The sequence below is a fragment of the Labrus bergylta genome, chromosome 5, assembly GCF_963930695.1.
Source record: "Labrus bergylta chromosome 5, fLabBer1.1, whole genome shotgun sequence".
NCBI classification, from domain to species: Eukaryota; Metazoa; Chordata; class Actinopteri; order Labriformes; family Labridae; genus Labrus; species Labrus bergylta.
Window position 1 is genome coordinate 20,528,055 of NC_089199.1, and position 21,442 is coordinate 20,549,496.

General features: G+C 39.3%; 2 protein-coding genes across 11 annotated transcripts in view; one reads left to right on the forward strand and one right to left on the reverse strand.

The window, feature by feature from the left end:
- The first annotated feature begins 862 nt into the window (after positions 1-862).
- padi2 (peptidyl arginine deiminase, type II) lies at positions 863-15,466 on the forward strand. The gene is made up of 16 exons (XM_020626382.3): positions 863-1,114; positions 3,923-4,094; positions 4,532-4,601; positions 5,562-5,623; positions 6,117-6,240; positions 7,510-7,662; positions 7,760-7,950; positions 8,699-8,802; positions 9,508-9,619; positions 10,052-10,159; positions 11,008-11,159; positions 11,262-11,409; positions 12,592-12,685; positions 12,776-12,855; positions 14,179-14,316; positions 14,413-15,466. The coding sequence occupies exons 1-16, from the start codon at positions 1,023-1,025 to the stop codon at positions 14,644-14,646; spliced, it is 2,034 nt and encodes a 677-aa protein (XP_020482038.2). The 5' UTR covers positions 863-1,022; the 3' UTR covers positions 14,647-15,466.
- rap1gapb (RAP1 GTPase activating protein b) overlaps positions 14,876-21,442 on the reverse strand; it is a 139,408-nt gene continuing 132,841 nt past the window's right edge. For 9 of the 10 annotated variants that reach the window (XM_065955109.1, XM_065955110.1, XM_065955108.1 and 6 more), the window contains 3 exons: positions 19,324-19,433; positions 17,966-18,014; positions 14,876-17,881 (listed from right to left, as the gene is read on the reverse strand). In XM_065955109.1, coding sequence (XP_065811181.1) covers positions 18,006-18,014; positions 19,324-19,433 — 119 coding nt within the window. In that variant the 3' untranslated portion in view covers positions 14,876-17,881; positions 17,966-18,005. The remainder of the gene's footprint in view (positions 17,882-17,965; positions 18,015-19,323; positions 19,434-21,442) is intronic. The other variant, XM_065955103.1, reaches the window with a different exon arrangement.

Below are 21,442 nucleotides of genomic sequence, written 5' to 3' on the forward strand. Positions count from 1 at the left end.
TGTGTGTGTTACAGAAGTTTTATGTATTTTATGAAATGATCATAGGCTACAAATCCAGTGAAAGCTCAGGGTGCCATTTGCCATCTTGCATATAGGCTGCTAGGCAGGAGGTGAGGAAGTGTAGCTCTGTCGCCACCTACTGTCTGTTGCACTGCAATATCACATTCTCCAGGTCCTGTAGTGCAACCTCTCCACTTTTAATGTTCAAGTGTATCATCTTGACTAGTTCTGATATAAATATTATTATAAATATATTAATTTTTTAAAGTGAAATACATTAGGAAAGAAACATTTAAAGCTGTCAGCATTAACTAGTTAACGGTGATTAATTATGGTCTTAAATTAAAGCATTCATTGTTTTTAATGACAATTAATCGCATGCTGTATTGTCCCTTTAGTTGTACGGTAGATAATTCTCCTCAGTGTCTCCCTGTTGCAGTGATGGATCTTTGACTGTCTCATTTCACTTTTAAAAACTCTCTGACAGCTCAGCTGACGAGTCCAAAGGAATATCCACCTTAAGACAGTAAACATTTGACTTTGTTACCGTTCCTTTGAGCTGACTTTAGCTTGTGATCAGTAACCACTTCCTGTTTCTGTGTTTAATGTCACAACCTCCTTTATTTCAAAAGAAAAGCAGGGTTGAATTCAAACAGCAATACTCTCAGCTTAAGACAGTACAAACATTCAAAACTGTTTTGAAATGAAATATTTGGAACGTCAAACATCAATTAAAAACTGTAAATATTAAGATGTGTACACAACGAGATAAAGAGGAGATATGACAGGGGCGAGGGGCGGGGCTTTACACGAGGCTGACCAATCAGTGGACACGCCGGCTCTCCCCTCTGAGTACCTGCAGCCTGTAATCATTTTGTTGTCCTCCGCGCAGACAATGTAAAAGAAGAGTTCGCGTCTTTTCTTCATCACTTTTAAAGAACAAATAGTCGTCCACTTGACCCTCAGTGCATAACGGTCTTTCTGCCTGCTGCTTGTTGACACACCGTGCGAGCACAACGACCATGGCTCACTCGAGGACTTTGAGAGTAGATTGTGACAGAGCCAACGATGTTGTCTGCGTTGTCGGCTCGGAACTCAACGTACACTTGAACAGGTACAGCCTACTCTTATACATTAGGCTTCTTCGAAAGACTGTCTTTTTTTACACACATAAAATATGTATCTTCAAATAAGATGTGTCTGTCAGTAGGCTCGTGATTCTGTTGTAGCCTTTTGTGTTATATTCTGTTTCCTTGGTTACCAGTGATATTCTGTTAGCTATAAAGTGTAGCCTAATTTTATTCTTTATTTTTTATTTTACATTTTTTCATAGACAACATTTTAGCAGCAGCAGCCAACAAAAACACTGCACACACAAAAAAACACGACAACGACTCTCTGTTGCGAGGTTTTGGGGGATTTGCCTGTGTCATAGGTCCAGGGTCGATCCACTTCCCTGCATGTTTTAGATGTTTCCCTCTTTCAACACAACTTTTTCCTTAGGCTATTTCTCATTTAAATATAGCCTCCAACAAAAAGTTAGTAACAAGAGTTGAAAGTTTAGACACAGTCACACCAAATGATCATTCATCTGTGTTGTCTGTTGCTAATGTGGGATTTTTTGTTTGTTTTTAAAAGTGTGTCATACTGTAGTCTCTTAAGATGCTCTATTCTATTCTTTTACCTGAAGTGGTGATCTGTTAGCTATAAAGGTCAATTTTAACTCCTTATTTGATTTTTGTTTTTGATAATACAAAAAGTTTCAGCAGAAGCAAGCAAAACCCCTTCATCAAAAACACACCGATGGCCTGTTGCAAGATTTTGGGGGATTTTATGTCTGTAGTCATAGGCCTTTAATTTTTGTCATGATCATTCATCTGTGTCTGTTGCAATGTGTCAGGTGATTTCATTGTTTGTTAACAGTGTGTCGTACTGTATTCTCTTCAGAAGATGTTCTATTGTATTGTATTGTGTTGTATTGTATTGTATTCTGTACTTTTCTTTTCTATATCCGCTGCTGTTATTACACAGCTGTAGTCTGATCCCTTCATTCTTTTTTCTTTGTAATAATAAAAAGGGGTTAATAGACTCAAAGTCAATTGTTTGGAGATTTCACTTTTGTACTTGGAGTGTCACATTTTGAAATCTACTGTTTTCTTTTCCATAGTGTTTGTTTGTCAGCTAAAAGCTTAGACACACACACACACACACACACACACACGCACACACACACCGACAATGATCTGCACTTGTATTGTGTCAATATTTGTTAAATTTTATTCAATTTATTCGGTTACCTTCAGAGAGCCGAAGTGTCAAACCTAGTTTCTCTTGTCATTTGTGTGACATGAAGGGGTTAATTACCGTACAAGCCAAACGCTTAGATAAAACCTAAAATTGAAGGCCTGAATCAAAAGTCCCACTACAATCAGTCGCCACTGTTTATGAGAAACTAAAACTAATACAGTTTCACACAGCAGAATAGTTCACCTCGTGAAGTTTTCACCTTCACTTTTAACAACAAGGTGTTGTATGGTCATTTTTGCAACAAAAGTTATAGCGCTTTTGAACAAGTCCTAATCCTAAAATATTTATTAGTATCAGAAAGGCAAACCAGTTTATTGTCATGTAGTTCAACAGAAAACTTTAAAAAAGTTCTTCAAGTTAAAAAATGTATCTCCAAAACAGTTCAATCAAAACCTCTATGACTTAATGGTAGACAAAATACTGCAGTATTGTATCGATAGCAGTTGCACTTTGTCCCTAATAAACTAGTTACTGACTGTATAAGAGCTCTATTGTTTACCCACACTGGCACGGTGGATGCCATTACTATGCAGATCCTGGTGATGAATTAACAGTCATCTATTGTTTCCGCCCAACAAGAGACATTTTGTTGTCCCAAAGAATCGAAGGCGATATATTCTTGCCAAAAATCAGCCCACACAACATAGCAGAGCCGGGCTAGATTACCAACTGCTTGACCCACAGGGGGCTCTGAGTGGTTTAAAGTTGAAGAGTCTGAAGGGTGCACCCATCCTAGTGGCCTCATCATGAAAATGACACATCATTGGGGACATTGGTTGATATCATTTGCATGTGCATGTGAGCATTGTTTATTATCACACCCCTCCAAACTATATACATAACATTGGCTGTATTTGGTGTGGAAATAACTCATTTAAACACCTGTTCAGATGTTGTCGTGACTATCCGGTGCTTGTGTCTAAATCTGGTGTGATGACATTACCGCAAAATAGCTGAGCAATGGAAAACCTGAGATCGAGTGGTGGCATAGTGTGAGCAGTTGTATCAGGTGTTGCTGGCAGAATTTATGGTTATGTCTTTCCTTCAGACGCAAAGCACATTAAGATAGGGAAGAAACTGGCATTAATTTAATTTAAAAGGGGGGATCTGATAGCCTAGTGGTCGCGTCGTGCCCCATGTTAGGAGGATATAGTCCTCAAGTGGCCTGGGATCAGTGCTGGGCCTGGGACTCCTCTCCTGCATGTCATTCCCCACTCTCTCTCATGATTATTCTACTGTACCCAGTTTAATCTTCCCTTTTCCTTCTTTAACCGTTTAAAACTTTTATTGACACAAAAAAGCAGCTGTTATAAACACGATGATACTAGCATTGGATTGCTGTTTTCAGTTTGTCTATGTGTAATTATATCTCTCCCTATCAAATAAAGCATACAAATAGAAATTCTTCCTGAAAGTGCTTCCAAACATAAAAAAATGTGGGCTGATTGACCTTATCAGGCCATCTGTGAAATTGGAGCTTGTTGCTTGTCTACACACGCCCGTGACCTTTTCCACTTTGTATTTAAATAAATGACTGCTTTAATAGAGGGGGACTGTTTTGTGTAAACGCAGTAATAAGATGCATTCAAATGTTCTATTTTTTTCTCGTTCCCAGGAGTGCCCCGCTAGAATCCAGCTTCTTCTCTGTGAAGTGCACCTCCAATGTTGAGTACAGCATCACCCCGACGCCTTCGGTCCCGGTCCACCTGTCCCCCCTCCCCCTCCATGCCAACCAAGTGCTGCTCATCAGAATGAAACATGCCAGTAAACATGAAAAAGACAGCAAGGTAAAGCAGGAAACAAAGCCTCCCAAAGCAGGCAGTCAGCAATATTTCTATATATTTAAGAATGAGTAAGAAGAGGAAGCGTAAGTAAGGACAGCTGCAAGAAATGAGCCGCTTGTTAACAAGAATTCACACCCCGGACATGATGGAAGTTCATTTTGCAATTTTCCCTGAAACAGCTCAGTTCAAATCTGTAATATCCGAACTGAATTTCATGAAATTATTGAAGAGGCTTTATGATGCAGAGTTCACTAGAATCATGGTAAAGTCAAACTGACACTTGTTAAGTTGCTCACTCGTCACTTGCTTTAATAATTTATCCGTTTTTTAATTAAGGCATACTGAGTCATCGGAGAGAACTCGTTTATGCGTCTTAAAGGTTTCAAAACGGTCTCGCATGAGTTTAGTACATATTAATGACTGGGGCCTTTGTTTTGAAGCTCTCTGTCTGGTACTACGGGAAGAAGAAAGAGGTGTTGGGGAAAGCAATCCTGCACCTGACAGCTTTTGGTGAGTAAAAGCACAATAACCCAACACAAATGTAACTTGTGATACAATAATGTGTAAAAAAAAAAAAAAAAAAAAAAGATTATTTGTTAAACTTTTGAACCCCAAATGTTTCTTTATTTGTTCACATGATGCCAGCAGAGCATTTGTGATGCCTTTGAAAGCATTTCAAAAACTGTGCAAACTCATTTAAAAGAGCTGTTTATCTTCACTGGTCTCACAATTCGATTCCATTACGAGCATCCTGCCATTGATTATATCACGATGCACAATGGGTGGCGTGCTTAATTTGCTAAATTACTGCACATTGGCCACTTTCAGATAAATATGAACTTTGTTATTAGTTAGGAAGTTCTTTAGAAATCAAAAGTCCTATTCAGACTGCTGTTTGAAGCTGCAGTTTTTACGCCCCTGTAAGGTTTTTGCCTTCAAAAATCTGAATATCGTAGAGGCGTAATGGGGGAACAAAGTGATCGCCCGTTTGAACTTTTCCCAGATTTGACACCAATATTACCCTGTCGGGGAATCGATATGAATGTACAAAGACGTGATGATGGCTGAGCTTAGTTATGGCACTTTTGCCAGAAAAAAAAAAGCAGTCTGAAAGGGTTAAAGTCAAAATACATGTCTTTACATTGTAACCCCAAATAAATCAATTACATAGTTACGGTCGTGTCTGGCAAGTCTACGAGCAACTTCAGTACACAATCAATGAATGTTCTGTCCATGGACTGTTCTGTCACTGTGTCGATGCAGTATCATCCATGTCCGCATCCTGAGGCATGGTAGAAACAATTCATTACCACACCCCTACAAACCAGTCTGTATTTGGATATCCAGTTTTAAATATTGACAGAAGCTGTGCTGTAGAAAAATAGACAGTCTTATGAAAATAACTGCAGGGATTTAGTCAGTGTCAGGAATATTTAGTTCTGTGGTAAACAAAAAGTGTGTGTCACGCAGAGATCTCTCTGGATGTGGATGCTGACAGAGATGGGGAAGTAGAAAGAGACAACCCTAATAAGGTGAGTTCCATCCGTCAGTTCACCAAAAACATTTCACACAACAATACATTTGAAAAATACACCCGAAAAAACATTTTTACAGAACACAAAACATTTCGCTAAGCAACTCTTCAGAAAACACATTTCAAGGAAAGCTAAGTGTCACATAACACGACATCTCGAAACAAAACATTTCCAGAAACACATTTACAAGATACGCCGTTCTGCAAAGAGGATGTTTCACCATACACAACATTTCAGACGAAAAGGACATTTAATGAAACACACAATACAACAAAACAATTTTTAAGACAAGGCAACAATGTCACAAAATACGACAATGAAAAACCCAACTATATAAAAAGTGCAAAGTTTCACAAGCTTGTTGCAAACTCTGAAATGTGTTTGTGAGTTTTCTTAAATGTTGCTCTATTTTTGGAGATTTTGTGAACAACACTGTAGGTAAAGTCTAAACTGTTTCACAAAACTTTTCCTACCCTTCCAAACTTTTTAGGGCTCCTGGAAATGGGGTCCTAACGGCCATGGAGCCGTCCTATTGGTCAACTGTGACTCTGAGACAAGATACCGGTACTTGAAGACACTAGACCATGAGAAGGACAGTGTCTCCAGAGTGTCAGGTAAAATGTGTCCAGCTTGTAGTTTACTGATAAGTCTTCTGTTTTCTCCATTCACACCATCAGCTTCTTCATTACTCTTCTAAAAACTCAAAGGTTTCTCATATTTCCTTTTGCAAAGTTTAAAGATTTAAAGTGGTGATAGGGGAAACGAGTCAAAGTACAAAACTAGAGGCCTTAGTGTGAGGGTTTTGAAACCAGTTGGGTTGAAATGTAATGGTCTAATCTGTTGTGATCCATTATGAATGTATGTGTACCTCCCTGAAGTTATCATGATGTAAGCCCTACCAAACATAGATTTTTGATCATGCCTATAAACCCCTTTATTTCAGCCCTGCTCAGAACAGGCTGTTTCTGTGTCTGCAGCTTTAAATACAAGTGAGCTGTGTCTGACCACTCTCCTCCCTGGAATGGGATGTGAATTGGGCTTTCTTTTACCATGGCCTATTGTTTACTGTGAGAAAGCAGACTCAGAGGGCAGAACAAACACCTAGCTGTGGGAGTGTCACCTACCTGGGGGAGGGGTTACTGCTCTTTGTGATGTCATGAAGGGAAAATCTCCAAATGGCCTGGTTGAGTAAAAATTTTCTGAAAAGTGGAGAAGGAAAGACGGAGAGGATGGACTTTTCTCATAATTGGGGGGTTTGTAGACATATTAGGGAAACATATCAGTGTTATAAAAACATGGCAAAGTGTATTTAGCATAATATGTGACCTTTAACAACGAAGGTTATTTTGTTACTTCATCAATTGTCAAGGCTTCAAACATGAATCAATTCACTTAAAACAAGATGAAAAGCACAGAGATAAGTGTCAGATCATTAGTTTTTATTGTAAAATATCTTGCTATAATGTGAAAACACCTTCGTAAGGAAGTGAAAATATCTCGTTATAACAACAAAAAAGCTTTGCATTTCTTGTTAGAGCTAGAAATATCTTGTCATGGTTTGAACATATCTTGTTTTTAGAAGAAAAGGAGGTACTATTTTTAACAAATTATTTTGCTATAAAGTCATGAAAATCTTGTTTTATGTGAAAATATCTTGTGAAAAACAGCAACAAATAGTTGCTTTGAAAGCAAGCTGCAGAAATGTAAAGAGGAAAATCTTGTCTTTCATTGTATAATATCAGGTTGTCAGAATCAGAACCAGTGAACACATTTAAAGCATATCCACCTGAAGTCATCTTTAAGCTGATACTTGATAGCTGATATTGATATATCCATGAAGACATTTCAAATTCAATGAACATGGCTCTTTTGGGATCATATAGATCTAAAGGACATGTCGCTCATGGTGTTGCGCACCAAAGGCCCTCCCAAGCTCCCAGAGGGATACAAACTCAACCTACACATCTCTCAAAGCGACGCAGAGAGTGTCAGAGTCTTCAGGTCCGGATCCCCTAAAGCTACTTCAAACTTTGTGGGTGAGTACAGATGTAAAGAAAGATGGCTCCAGAGCAGATGATGAAATGTGCATGTAATTCAGCTGACGGCTTTTTTTTCTTGTTCTATCTCCAACAGTGAGTATCTTCTACAGCGCCTTTGTGGAGTCCTATCCACTGGTTCTGAGCAGTGAGGTCTTGTCCAAGGAAGTGCCTTACCCAGGAGATGATGCAGAGCTGAAGTTGTACATGGAGGGTCTCAGGTTTCCTGATAAAGACTTCAATGGCCTCGTCACCATCAACCTCAGCCTGTTGGATACCATTAAAGAAGTAAGATCTGCAACATCAGCAATTTTACTGCCTTTCTTTCATGCCCTAACATGACTCTAAATGCTCTTTGAAAAATGTTGCTCAAAGTCCACTTAATTCATTATATTCATTCAAACAGCCATTTTCCTCTTACATCACTCTCAGGTTGGGAAACTCAAATTGTGCCATGATGTCTTCTTTATGTTTCGATCGTTTGCAAATCATTGAAATGGTCAAAGCTTTGATCAATGTATGGATTCCATTCAACAACAATGTAATTTGCTAACATTAGCATTTAACCACTTTATAGCTTTATTGTTAACTGATAGCATTACATGATGCATTAAAATATAAGGCCTCACTTATTTTACAATTCTGTTACCACACTCCCAAATTTTTTAGCGATTCATGAAAATTAATCATCGTGAAGAAGGGCAAATGTTAAAAATAACAACTTTGCTATAGGAAAGAAGTTTGATGCTAAAGTTAGCATTTGCTAATTTGCTCAGTGATTATTCCAATATGTTGTTTTACCTTGAAATTATATGATCAGACACCCTCTGTATTGGAACTATAAACTGACTCTTAAATAACTTAATTCAACTTCATTGACTGAACTGTGTTTTTCTCAAAGTTATCTTGGTTTACATTTTTTGTTTGTCACATTTCTTTTTTCTTAGTCCAATTACTTTTTTGTCGCCCATTACTTTACAAAGAGTTACAAAAAGGTGAATATTCAGCTGCTGTACATAATCTCGTGTTTCAACAGGGTCTCCCAGAGACACCTATTTTCACGGACAGAGTGGTGTTCAGAGTGGCACCTTGGATCATGACACCCAACACCCTCCAGCCTGAGGAGGTGTTTGTCTGCAGGTCAGTGCACATTGATGAATAATATGAGTCGAGGTGATAAATATGCCAACACAATGACAGTGTTACACATTTGTGCTTTATTTCCTTATTTTAACCCCTAAATGCCTAAACATTATTCACAGCAACATCTCTAGACCTAATTTTGTTCTTTGATGTTTCCTTAAAGGACCAATATATATAATTGAATTCAATTGAAACTTACTGTATCATCAGACATTAAGGAAACATGTTAAGTTGAAGGGCCGGCTTCTCTGTTAACAATGCAGCAGCCAGTAGTATGTCCTCCTTCTTAGTTTCAATTCCTGTCTGGAATGGTTTGTTTTTGTTTGAACCAGAGAAGTAGGCTGTTCTAAGACATCCCCCACTTGGGCGTTTTGGACATTCCTCATTTTGCCAGGCAAACGGCAGACTAACAGGTGTTGCAGCAATAGAAGCGGCCAAGCAAACTGGTTCAGATATAACTGATTCTACCCGACCTAAAAGGCCTCTGCCCCCTGGAGAAGGGGGCGCTGGGAGACAGCTCTCTCCAATGTTCTGCATTTGGACTGCAGTACCAATTTGAAACTCTAGGTGTCAGAGTTACACATTGCTCCTTTAAAGCATTTTTAATTTTAATTTTTTTTAAATGTACATTTGCATTTGAAAATTACAAGAAAAATATAGAGCATTGTTCAATGACAACTTCTCTGTCTTTGGTCTTTCCAGAACTGATGATAACCAATTCTTCCTTGACGAAATGACCAGGCTTGTTGCGAAGAGCGGGTGCGAGATCAAGATTTGCCCGAAATATTTGAACAGAGGTGATCGCTGGATGCAGGTTAGAAACCACATGGGTCAAGTTTGAAATAGGTTTTTATTTCATATCCCTGCTGCACTTTAAGACGTCCATTGGAATTTTTAACTTGTTGTCTTTCGAAGACAAAAAAAGTTTGTGTGTGTGTGCGTCTAATTTGTTTTCAAACCAACTTTTAGAAGACACAGAAACAAGAGAACCCAAAATATAACATATTGTATTTAGCTTAGTTGGGAAATTCATTGTTTACCAAGTCCTGACAAATCTGATACCACACGTACGCCACAGTGGCTCATGTTTCCTAATCCCTATATTATGAAACCGGAAGTGAGTAAGCTTCTTGTCAGCATCAGCATCAAGCAAATGAAAAGAAAGAAACAGGAGAACTAGTTAAAAATGTCTCAAATGAAAATAAAAACCATCAGAAATATAATAATTACCATCTTTTTTTTTCAGGATGAGATGGAGTTTGGTTACATCGACTCACCTCATCAACGGTTTCCTGTCGTTCTGGATTCACCTCGAGATCGAGAACTTGCCGACTTCCCATTCGATCAGCTGCTGGTGCGAGGCTAACTCACCTTTGTCTTGAAAACAAATGTTTCAGCAGACTTTGTTTTGTTGTATTTTTTCATCTTATCTTTGAAGCTGTTTTCACACATTTCTGACAGGTTATCACAATTGGACGGGTGCGGGGGGTGGTTTGTCTCAAGAGGCAGGACTCTGTCATTATTTAGACTCAAATGATTGAGTACAATAACTTAAGGTGGATTAAAAAAAAGCAAGATAAAAGGATATCAAAATGTATGATCATGATGTTAATAGACCCTATGATGACACTTTTTTGGCGTTTATATCTATGCTATGTGTAGTTGGACATATTCACGACATCAATGAAAGAAGAATTTACTGGGGAATAGAAAAAAAAGTTGTGAAGCAGTTTTATTAGGGGCATGGAGACTGCGTGAAATTCACGGTATCAACGTCATCCCTGCCTCCCACTCTCTCAGTGAATTTTCTTGAATATCTACTACTTAGTTCTCACATCAGCTCACCCTGACTTCCTGCAAAAAAATTACAAGTGGACTGGCAGGAAGATTTCCTGGGTACACTAGTAGTGAAAAATTCTGATTTTTTTCTTGTTCAAACATGCAGCTCACCCTGAAGAATGTCAGGAAGTTTTGGGGGATGTATGAAACACCATTAAAGTGACTTTCTCCTCTCAAAAATGTGTTAAGTGACTGCAAAGAATACCATCGTCTTGTTTTTGATTGGTTGATTTTGGAGATAGATCATTTTTAACCTTTTAAAAAATCTGTTTGTGTTTTCTTGATGTAAGCAGAAAACAAGTTATTGTTCAAAGCAAGGTTTTTATGTCTGAAGGGGATCTCTAACCACTTCCACATCCTCAGGGCCCTGACTTCGGCTATGTTACGAGAACAGCCCACAGGGATGACGTGAGCAGTCTGGACTCTTTTGGTAATCTGGAGGTGAGTCCTCCCGTCACTGTGAATGGAAAACACTTCCCCCTGGGCAGAATCATCATTGGAGTGGCCTTTCCGACGTGAGTTTAGAATAGATCCACAGATGAGTCCTAGACTTCTGAGTAATATGAATAATTGATGTTGTAGCAGCCCTCTGAGAGCTCTGTCTTTTTTTCATAAAGGGCAATCACAGGACGGAACATGACCCAAGTTGTTCAAGACTTCCTGTGGGCTCAGAACGTTCAGGAGCCAGTGGCCTTGTTTTCGGACTGGCTCTATGTTGGACACGTTGATGAGTTCATGAGTTTTGTTCCTGCGCCCGACCGAAAGGTAAATATTCCCTTTTGAATCCACTAAAAATTAAATGGTAAATGGACTTTAGCTTGTATAGCCCATTTCTAGTCTTGTGACTACTCAAAGTGATTTTACAACGCAGGTCACACCTACACATTCACACACTGAAAGGCAGAGGCTGCTATGCAAAGTGACCATCAGTAATAACTAATCCAATTCATACACATTCATACGCTGACTTTGGGTTAAAGGAAGAATATGCGATTTTTCACACTTAAATATAGCAGAAATCTAGTATATCCTCTGAAAATAACTCTGTGAGTCATAACTGTCTACAATGAGTTTGACACCCAAGCCGCTGTCTGATGCTTTCCAAGCTTTCCGAGCCGTATCTACATCGTGTTTACATAGACGGGAGGCTCATCCCCTTTCGTATAAAAGTTGTTTAATTGAGGGACTAGAGAAAAGAAGAATATCATACTGTACTCACTGCTTAATTGAATGTCACGTAAGCGTTTTTAGATCACTGTCATATCGTTTAAATTTACATGCAGTGTGAAGCTACAAGCAAACTAAAGAGCGCTAGCATTAGCATGCTAACACAACAATGCTGCTCGAGTTGTTTTTGGTTTCATGCTGGTGCTCAAGGGCGACATCTACTGGATCAAAAAGTCGCACATTCTTCCTTTCAGTGTCTTGGCCAAGGACACATCGGACATGTGGTCATAGGAACTGGGGCTGAACCCCTGAACTACCGGTCAGGAGACGACTGACTCCACCAACTGAGCCATAGCTGCCCCCAACATGCTTTAAAATCAGATTAAATATTATTTAAAACATCCAATCATTTACGTTTATGCACAACTTTAACCATTGTTAACTGTTTGCTGGCAAACTATTGACAGCTGCAGAGTGTTTACCAAAGATCTGGTTAACTGAATATTTCAGTCTTTGGAAGAATCTTTGAACTATTGCAGAAAAATCTGAAGGCTGCTGTACACAGTGGTACACATGTTTGCTCTGTGTTGTTAACATTGTTGAAGTTTTGTGAAAAATGTCACTGCATTTGTGCGCCTTCAGTATTTCTCGAGGCTTCAGTGAGAAACCAGTGAAATATCAGTTGGCTACCAGTGCTGCTGTCTGCATTGTGGGGTTGTATAAACTGTCAGGATACAGGACAGCCAATGTTGTCTTTGCCTGTTGTGTTTTTGTACACAGGGGTTCAGGCTGCTGCTCGCCAGCCCAGACGCGGGCTACAAACTATTCAAAAGATTACAGAATAATGGACACGGAAAAGCCACACTGTTTGAGGGTAGGCCTGTCTTTAACCAAATGATGTGTGAATGGTATTCTGTCAACTGCTCCTTTTTTTTAACCATAACACCATTCTGCATCCACAAAGATTTGCCTGATGAAAAAAAACTGACCGTGGATGAGATACTCGGCAACGAGAGTCTCCAATCTGAAAATAACTATGTGCAGGTGAGTGGAATTTAAACCATTTAGACCAGTCTTATGTTTGGTCCATCCTGACACTGGTATCAGCACAGTATGGCCAAACGTGTATAAGCATTCAGTAGATTCAACACTATGGGCATTAACATGCTGCTATTACAGCCTCCAATGGCTGTAAGGATTGCTTTCATTTAGCCGCTTTAGAGCTTTAGAGGGAACGGACACTGATATTATGAGATAAGGCCTGGCTCACTGTCAAAGTTTCAGTTCATCCCAAAGGCTTTGGATGTGGGTAAGGTTATAGTCATGTGGCATTAGGACTCACCCTTAAATGGAACTCAGAAGTGAAATAATGAATAACAGCTCCAGACTCTTAAGCCTCCCTCCAACCAAAATTTATGACCAGCAGCATGCTTTTAGATGGTAATGTTCTCCAGGCTTAGAGCAAAACTACAGTTTGTCCCTTAGGAGCACTTTCTGCTGCTCTTTAACACTTGAGCTGGCATTCTTGAGCGTTGCCTCCTGGCACCTTCTCAAGCTCCTGATGAGCAATTCTTGTGGTGATGTAGCTTCAAGGGGCTGCCTGACTTTTATCCCCACCAAATGTATACACCATATTGGTGGAGTCATTCAAAGAAACATGGGAAGCCCTCTGCTTCAGAAATAATATTTTTTTTCTTTTCACCTATAAATTAAAGCACTTACACAGTTATATTTGATGTGATTAAAGACTTACCGTAATTGACACCAATCAGTGAATTAGAATCACGTTTGCATGACCAATGGTATAACCTTTAATATCAACACATATTGGAAAACAAATGCCAGTATGGATATGTTTAAGTCTCATGTTATTTTAATTATATTTGTTAGCCTGGAAGCTTCTGGCTTCACATCATCCTTACAAACCTGATGATGGACACCTTATCAGGCATCATCCCTTATTTACTTTCCAGAACAAATTGCACACTATGACTTTTTAGTTTACAATACTGTCAGCACTTGCAGTAACACATGTAGTCAAGTCAAATGTGTTTGTATAGCAAGTTAAAAACAGCGTGAGCTAACCTAAGTGCCTCACAGGAATATGCACAATAAAACAATGCACAAATACACAGTAGATTGTGATGAGCACAGACAAACATGTAACATTGAGTAATGCAAATTGAAAAAAGAAAAAAAAAAAGAAAAACACAATAACTATGAATACAATTTTCTCTCAAATAATTTTGAATCGGTCTATCTCTAACCTTGCAAACCATTACATGACATTCTGGTACTTTGTTTTTCTGCTTGGGTATTTTAAGGTTTGTGCCATGTCTTTTTTTTTTCCCACCTTCTCTGTACCAGAGCTGCATCGACTGGAACAGAGATGTTCTGAAGAGAGAGCTAGGCCTGAAGGAAGAGGATATTATTGACTTGCCGATCCTCTTCAAGCTCGTGGAAGATAAAACCGAGTTGAAAGCACAGGCTTTCTATCCTGACATGGTATGTTCACAATTTATTACTAAGCTGTGACAGTTTTTATTTTTTATTTAAAGAGGCATTAAAGTGCTCATTATTTTCGCTCACACCTTTTTCCAGGTGAACATGATCGTCTTGGGCAAAAACCTTGGCATCCCAAAGCCTTTTGGCCCCAAGGTGAACGGCCGCTGTGCCTTAGAGGCGGAGACGAGCTCCCTGCTGGAGGGCCTGGGACTCAACTGTACCTTCATCGACGACTTTGCCACCTACCACAAAAAGCTGGGAGAGGTGCACTGTGGCTCCAACGTCCGCAGGAAGCCGTTCGACTACAAGTGGTGGAACATGGAAATGTGAAAGGAACCTTTACTGAGGGCAGAGGCGGGGCTATACTATAAAGCACCTTTAAAGCAAGCTTATACTGTTAGAAGATTATTTCTTGTTAAAGTCTTCTTTTAGCTCAGTCTTTAATCACAACAAATCTAATTTTCCTTTTGAGCCTAAATGTATGCTTCTTTTTTTATACTAATATTCTTGCTAAGTAACTAGAAGCCTTAATGCAGGGAAAGCCAAACCAGAGGTTAGCCCTTTTTTTGCATCTTCATCTTTATTAAACATTTTTTGTCAGCTTTATTTACAAAAAGGATGAAAAGCAATATGTACAAACACATCATTTGAACAAGGGCTTCAGCAGACCGATGACAAGAACAGAAATACAATCACTTTAATTGAGCACATCGATGATTCACTCCCAGTCCTTGTGATTGGAGACCAACTGTTGTGCAAGCACAATTAGATGAACGTTATCACATGTGCTATAATAATACAAAGCCACAAGAGGGCACACTTTGTCTACTCAAGCGTTTGCAAAGTCCCAAGGAAAATCATTTCAAATCAAGTCTTTACACAAATAATTTAAGAGGCTCAAATGCTGTATTATTACCAAAAATGTCTTGCTATATTTTCTATAACATTTTTCTGTAGAGTCCAATGCAAAAAGTTTTGTTCCATTTCTAGCACTAAAAAGGATGAATACAGTGTGTTTTGCATTTGATCCACCACCACAAACCATTTGTACTTTCACAAACTGTAAATGCAAAGCAAATGTAACTCATGTAGGCAATAAATCGCATGTCCGCTTCAGTCATTTCACTGTAAAATAAAATATTTGCATGAATCATTTCTTTCCTTCAAGACAAACTGAAGACAGGGAAAAGCTCTCTGCTCAGGAGATGTGAGCTGTGTCAGACTCACACGTACTGTGGTCAGGAGTCGTCACAGGAGCTATTCATTGGAGCAGATATGTACAAATAAATACATACCTGCCTAGTTTTACATTCAAGCAACGCAGTGCCTTTAAAAATGACCCTCTTTTAAAGCAGCTCCCGCAACACAATCATTAGAAAGGCAACTTCAAGACGAATCACAGTGTAATTCTCACTTCGCCACAAATCAGGTTCTCCAAAAGGTCTGCATTTCGAAATATCTCCGAAAATTTAGTGCTTAGTTCACGTACACATATTACACATTAGAAATAAAATAAGAAACTGTGGCATTTGGCTCTCTTATCAGCAATGTGCACTGCATCTGGAGATATTGGCTGGTTTTCAGTAAAACACAAATTACAGAGACAACACCTCTAAGTCAAGCATGGCACCAGTTTACAGAGGAGAGGTTTTTGGCAAGCAGAGTTACACCATGCACAGTTCCGCTGTTTAAACACACAACCGTACAGAGACATCAGAAATCAACAAGTGGTGTGTGACCCAGGAGTATTTGGAGACAAAAATCATCTCCTTAAAGTATTGGTTTCATTATAGACTGTATAAGAAGTGGACATAGCTTGGTGGTTTTAAAAGTGAAGCCAAAGGAAAGTGCTTTAAACCTGCATTCTGTCTCGCAACTCTGCTGGTTTGCTCAGGGCAGTCAGATTGTATGGAGGCAGATGAGAACATTTTTGTATACTTCACAGATGATCTATTAGGGTTCCTCTGGAAAACTTTTCCTGACAAGTTTGATCTCTTCTCACTAATTTCAAGTCTTGCATATCCCCCTCTTGTCCAAATAGGGCTGAGCAATATTAACATAACAATAAAAACTCAGATTTTTCACAATAAATAAGAATTTCAGTTTTAATCACACTTTTTTAATGATTTTAATAAAAATAAAGATGTTTCATTAAACAGCAACAGAAATGACCTTACTTGTCTGTTCTGCTGCAACGCCCAAATTCATATATTAATAAGGAAAAGTGGCTGTAAGTTGAACATCAAATTTGATAATTTATGTAAAATCTCAACAGCTACTCTTTGAATTACAGTTTATTTTTTATACTGGTGCCACTTATATCCCAGATTTTACTGCTGTTTGGTAACATTAGAGGTAGTTAGGCAACATTACAGTTAGTAAGGCTAACTAGCTAAAAATTTGTTTAGCCAACATTACAGCTAGATAGCTTGTATTCAATCAGGATTTTTACAGCTCATTTTTTTTTGTTGCAGAACGATTAATCTTTAAATTATAATATTGTCTGAAATCTGTCATTTATATTCAAACCTTAAACATGTGGGACATAGAGCTTCCCACCCAGAGTGTTGTTATAGGGAAATTGCCAATAATGGTGAATATGGTAAATGGTATGACATCATGGTGGCTATGCCCACTTCTTAAACACAGTCCGTTGGTTGAAAGCATGTTGCAGGTTTGCAGGTTTGGGCACTGCAGTAATTCAGCTGTCATGTTACAGCAATAAAATCTAAAGTTGTTAAAATTCTTCTTTTTTTTTATACAGACAGTCAGGTACAAGCCTTCACCCACCCAGGAAGAAGGTGACTGTTGCTTCAACAGCCCCCAACAACAGCATTACAAAAGTGTTTCTTCATTAGAACATTACAAATAAAACAAAACTGCCGTATAACAGGACAAATATTCACCGCAGAATACTCAGAAGAAGAACAGACCATCAATAAAACACATATTGTGGCCTGCGAGACAGGCAACACACACACACACCCGGCATGGACAACAAATTTTAAACCATGTACGAAATCACAGTAGGATGTGAGGATGACATTAAAAAAACATTTTCCTCTCTACTGATGCTCTTCTCTATGGAACCACTTTTCCACTACGCATACCCTGGCTGTTTGATTGGTCTCTATTACTTTCACTTTAACAGTTACTCCTTGTTCAAATCCTGACCTTTGACAGAGGACGCACAATATTAAAGTGTTTACATTGAGACTCAGGTTTCAGAGATTACTAGCCTGAAGAATAAGCAGACTGCTAGACTTCTTCCAGCTAACGTGTGACAACGAGACACAATGCTGTATGGGCATGGACGTCCTGTTTCCTTTGATTTGCTTTGAGCATTCAAGAAGGGTTCCACATGGAGCTGGATGAGGGCGGTGGGTGGGTACTTTTCTGTGGAGCTGGTTGTTTTTCCTGACAGACGGCAGATCCATGCCAAACACAGAAGAAGATCCGTCAGTCTCTTGGTTTGGCCTCTAACCCTGCACCTCCTCATTGTCAGCAGTGGCGATCAGATGCCCTTGGCTTACTTTTGGTAAAAAAGATGCCTCTTATGGGAATGCTGGGACAAAAGAGAAGAAATGTGAGACATACATAGATGGATATAAAGAAGATGCAGGGGAAAATATGGATATAGATGACAAACCTGAACATGGACATCAATGGTAGTGATCAGAGAAGTGTGGCTAACAGTTCTGCAAACAAACAAGGAGAGAGGAAGGGTCAGTCAACGACAAATATACTGACAGAAGATCTACAACAAGTATAATATAATATATATACAAATATATATTACATAAAATTAATAAGGAAAATTAAGGTCCAACTACTTTGATCATCAATTACTTTTTTCAGGTGAGTTTAAAAACAAAAATGTCTGATTATTAAAGAATTTGCTGATTTTTGTAATTTTGTAATTGAACAGTCAAATTGGGCCCTGGGAAGTAATAAAGAACAGAGAACAGAATTTCAGCACAGAGGATCAACTCTGAGGAGCGAGGATCGATGAAACAACTCTGAGGAGTTATGATCGAGGAAACACGAGACCAGCCTTTCCTTTTCTGGAAGACTTTTTACTGACAGACCTTTTGAATATCACTTATTGATTGGACCCTGCAGCGGATCACACTTCTATGAAACTTAGAACATTTTTCGCATGTCAACACAAGGACACTGTTTTTGACTTGGCATGTTAATGACAGCCGTAATAGTGCGTTTTGCATTTTCAAGTGGACAAAGATGTTTTTGAGAACTTGGTGTGTGTGGTATAGGGATCATGCCCACATACCCAAAGCAAATTCCAGAGGCAAGAACTGGAAAATAAAACAGGAAACTCTGGAAATATGTCCAAATGTGGCCTCTAAATAGGATTAACTTGACGTGTATGATTTATAACCTGGAACAAAGGAAAACAACTTGATAACAAAATGTGGGCTTCCCAGAAAAAAAAGGCCTCCATGTTAATATGGTGACATTAGCTTTTAGAATTAATTTTGTGTGTACTGTGTTTTGCTTTGCTTTGAAGCTGCTGTTAACGGTAAAAAAAATCCCAGTCATCACATCTTATTTGATCCCATCTTCATTGTATGTTAGTGTGATGATATGAGAAGCATTCGAGTGGAAGCAGCTGAATGTTCAGCAGCTCTTTGAGTCCAAGACAAATTTCCCTAAGGGGACAATGAAGTGTATCGTATCGGATTAAGCTCAAAGCACTGTTGTGCCTGCATACAGCAATCAAGAGTTTCTAGCATTGCTATTGACCCCAGTTGATGTACCTTCTAATCTCTGTATTATCAAATAATAGTCAATTCAAAAGTCAAAAAGTCAAAGTGTTAATTTCCCAGAACTCAGAGCCAGAGAAATTTAGATTTGTGCTTGGGGCAGTGACTATTTTGTTTTTTTGCCTCATTAATCAATTAAAAAATGGATCTGAGGGAACATGTGCCCCAATGACTTTGTAATGGCAGTGTCGCCTAATGATCAATGCGGAGCAGTTTGTCTCACCGGTGAAAACTTGTGCTCCTGCGAGGGGCGCTCTGTCTTGGTCGGGCTGTCTGTCCCCTTTGGCTCTGATGTCTTCACTGCGTCACTTTGCTGCTGAGGATGAGGAGCTGCTGAGAAGTAAAGCGACAGATGTGAGGCTGTCACGGTTAATAAACTCAAAGCTATCATGCTGCCAGCTGTTCTTGCCAAAAAAAGGATAAGCATGCAAAAGATTAATGGTTCAGAGTGAGTCATTATAGATTGGGAAAAACACACACATTTCCAGCGTAGCAGAAGTTGTGTGGGAATCACAGATAAGTTTGCAACGTGGGACTTTCTAGACATAGTGAACTTTATTTGTTTAACCCCCTTGACCCCTGTTCAGTGGTAGCAAGTTGCTGCAGTTCACCGAGAACTCACTTAAAGAACTCACACAATATAAAAAAACTACTCCAGAGAAAACAGAAGGAAGCTAAATATAATTAAAACCACAAGCGGTGATGAAGGGCCCTCGCACCACTGTGCATGTCGGGGTGTGTCGCAACCTCGGGAGTGCAGCTGCAGCTTAATGTGGCTAAGCAGCAGGCCGTGCAGTCTGATTTGTGTAAAAGTCACACTATGGTATGCTGAAATAGGCAGCGTGATGAAGATTACAGAAAATTTTGACGTAGAGCAGTTCAGGCTGGCACTATCATGATAGCTATAACATTTGGAGGAAATTGAGCATTGTATATAGGATGTAGTACTTACTCTTTGCTGTAGGGGGCGCTGTTGTTATGTTAAAGTGTTCAGAGGCCAACCCTAATCATACTTGTGAAATTTTATGCAGATCAGACAAAGTATCTGAGATACAGTACCGCCTCTTTCCAGTAGGGGGGCGCAATGTTAATGGTATAATTGTATTAGGTTAGATGTGATCAGACCAGTACTGACATTGTTCATGTGAAATTTTGAGCAAATCTGACATTGTATATTGGAGGTAGTACTTATTGTTTGCACTAGGGGGCACTATGGTTAAAATTTGTTATATCTATGTGACTGTGTTCAGAGGCCAACCCTGATTATACATGTGAAATTTGGTGAAAATCTGACATTGTATATGGGAGGTAGTACTTATTCTTTGCAGTAGGGGGTACTATGGTTAAACTTTATTATAGTTTTGTCATTGTGTCCAGAGGCCAACCCTGAACATACCTGAGAAATGTGAAAAAGATTAGACAAAGTGTACAATATGTAGTACTTAATCCTTGCAGTAGGGGGCGCTATGGTTGAAGGAAATGATTGTTATGTCAATGTGTTCAGAGGCCAGCCCTGATCATACCTGGGAAATTTAAAGCAGATCCGAGAAAGTATGTATGATGTAGTACTTAGTCCTTGCATTAGGGGGCGCTATGGTTGAAGTTGACTATTGTTATGTCACTGTGTTCAGAGGCCAACCCTGATCATACCTATGTAATTTCAAGAAGACAAGACAAAGTATATAAGAGTTACAGCCACTTCCTGTTTCATGGCGATGTGATTTGTGGACTTCCTGTTGAGTTTTGGGCTGTTGGAAATGTCATGTTGGAAATGCGTAGTAAAATTCAGAATTGTAGGTTCAACGTGCTGCGGGGGCTGAATGTTTGAAATATTGGAAGGGGCGCCACTGAGCCAATAAGCCACGCCTACTCACTTAAACGGTATAAGATGTTTGACTTTACTACCAGGATCATATGTATGAAGTTTCGGGACAGTACGACTATGTTAAGCCTGTGAAAAAACTACTTCCTGTTTGATGGCGAGCGACGTGTCCGTATGGCGACAGCGTTGGACGTAGGCGTTTGAGCTTGAAAGTGTTGTATGGCCAAGGTGTTAGCATGGTCCACACCAACTTTGAGGGGAAAACGAGGTACCGTGTAGCAATGGCTAATGCTAATTGAGAAGCAGTAACTTCCTGTTGTCAACAGGTGGCGCTGTGTTCAGGGCGGGTCTCGTATCATGCATGAGACATTTTAATATGATTAAACGCTAGATGGCAGAGATATAAGCAATTACTTTTTTGGCAACTTGCCAAAACGCTCAAAAAAGTTCAAACGCATGCCACGGCCACGCCCTTTGACGAAATAACGCGCGGAGCACAACGAGATATGCTGAGCCTGTC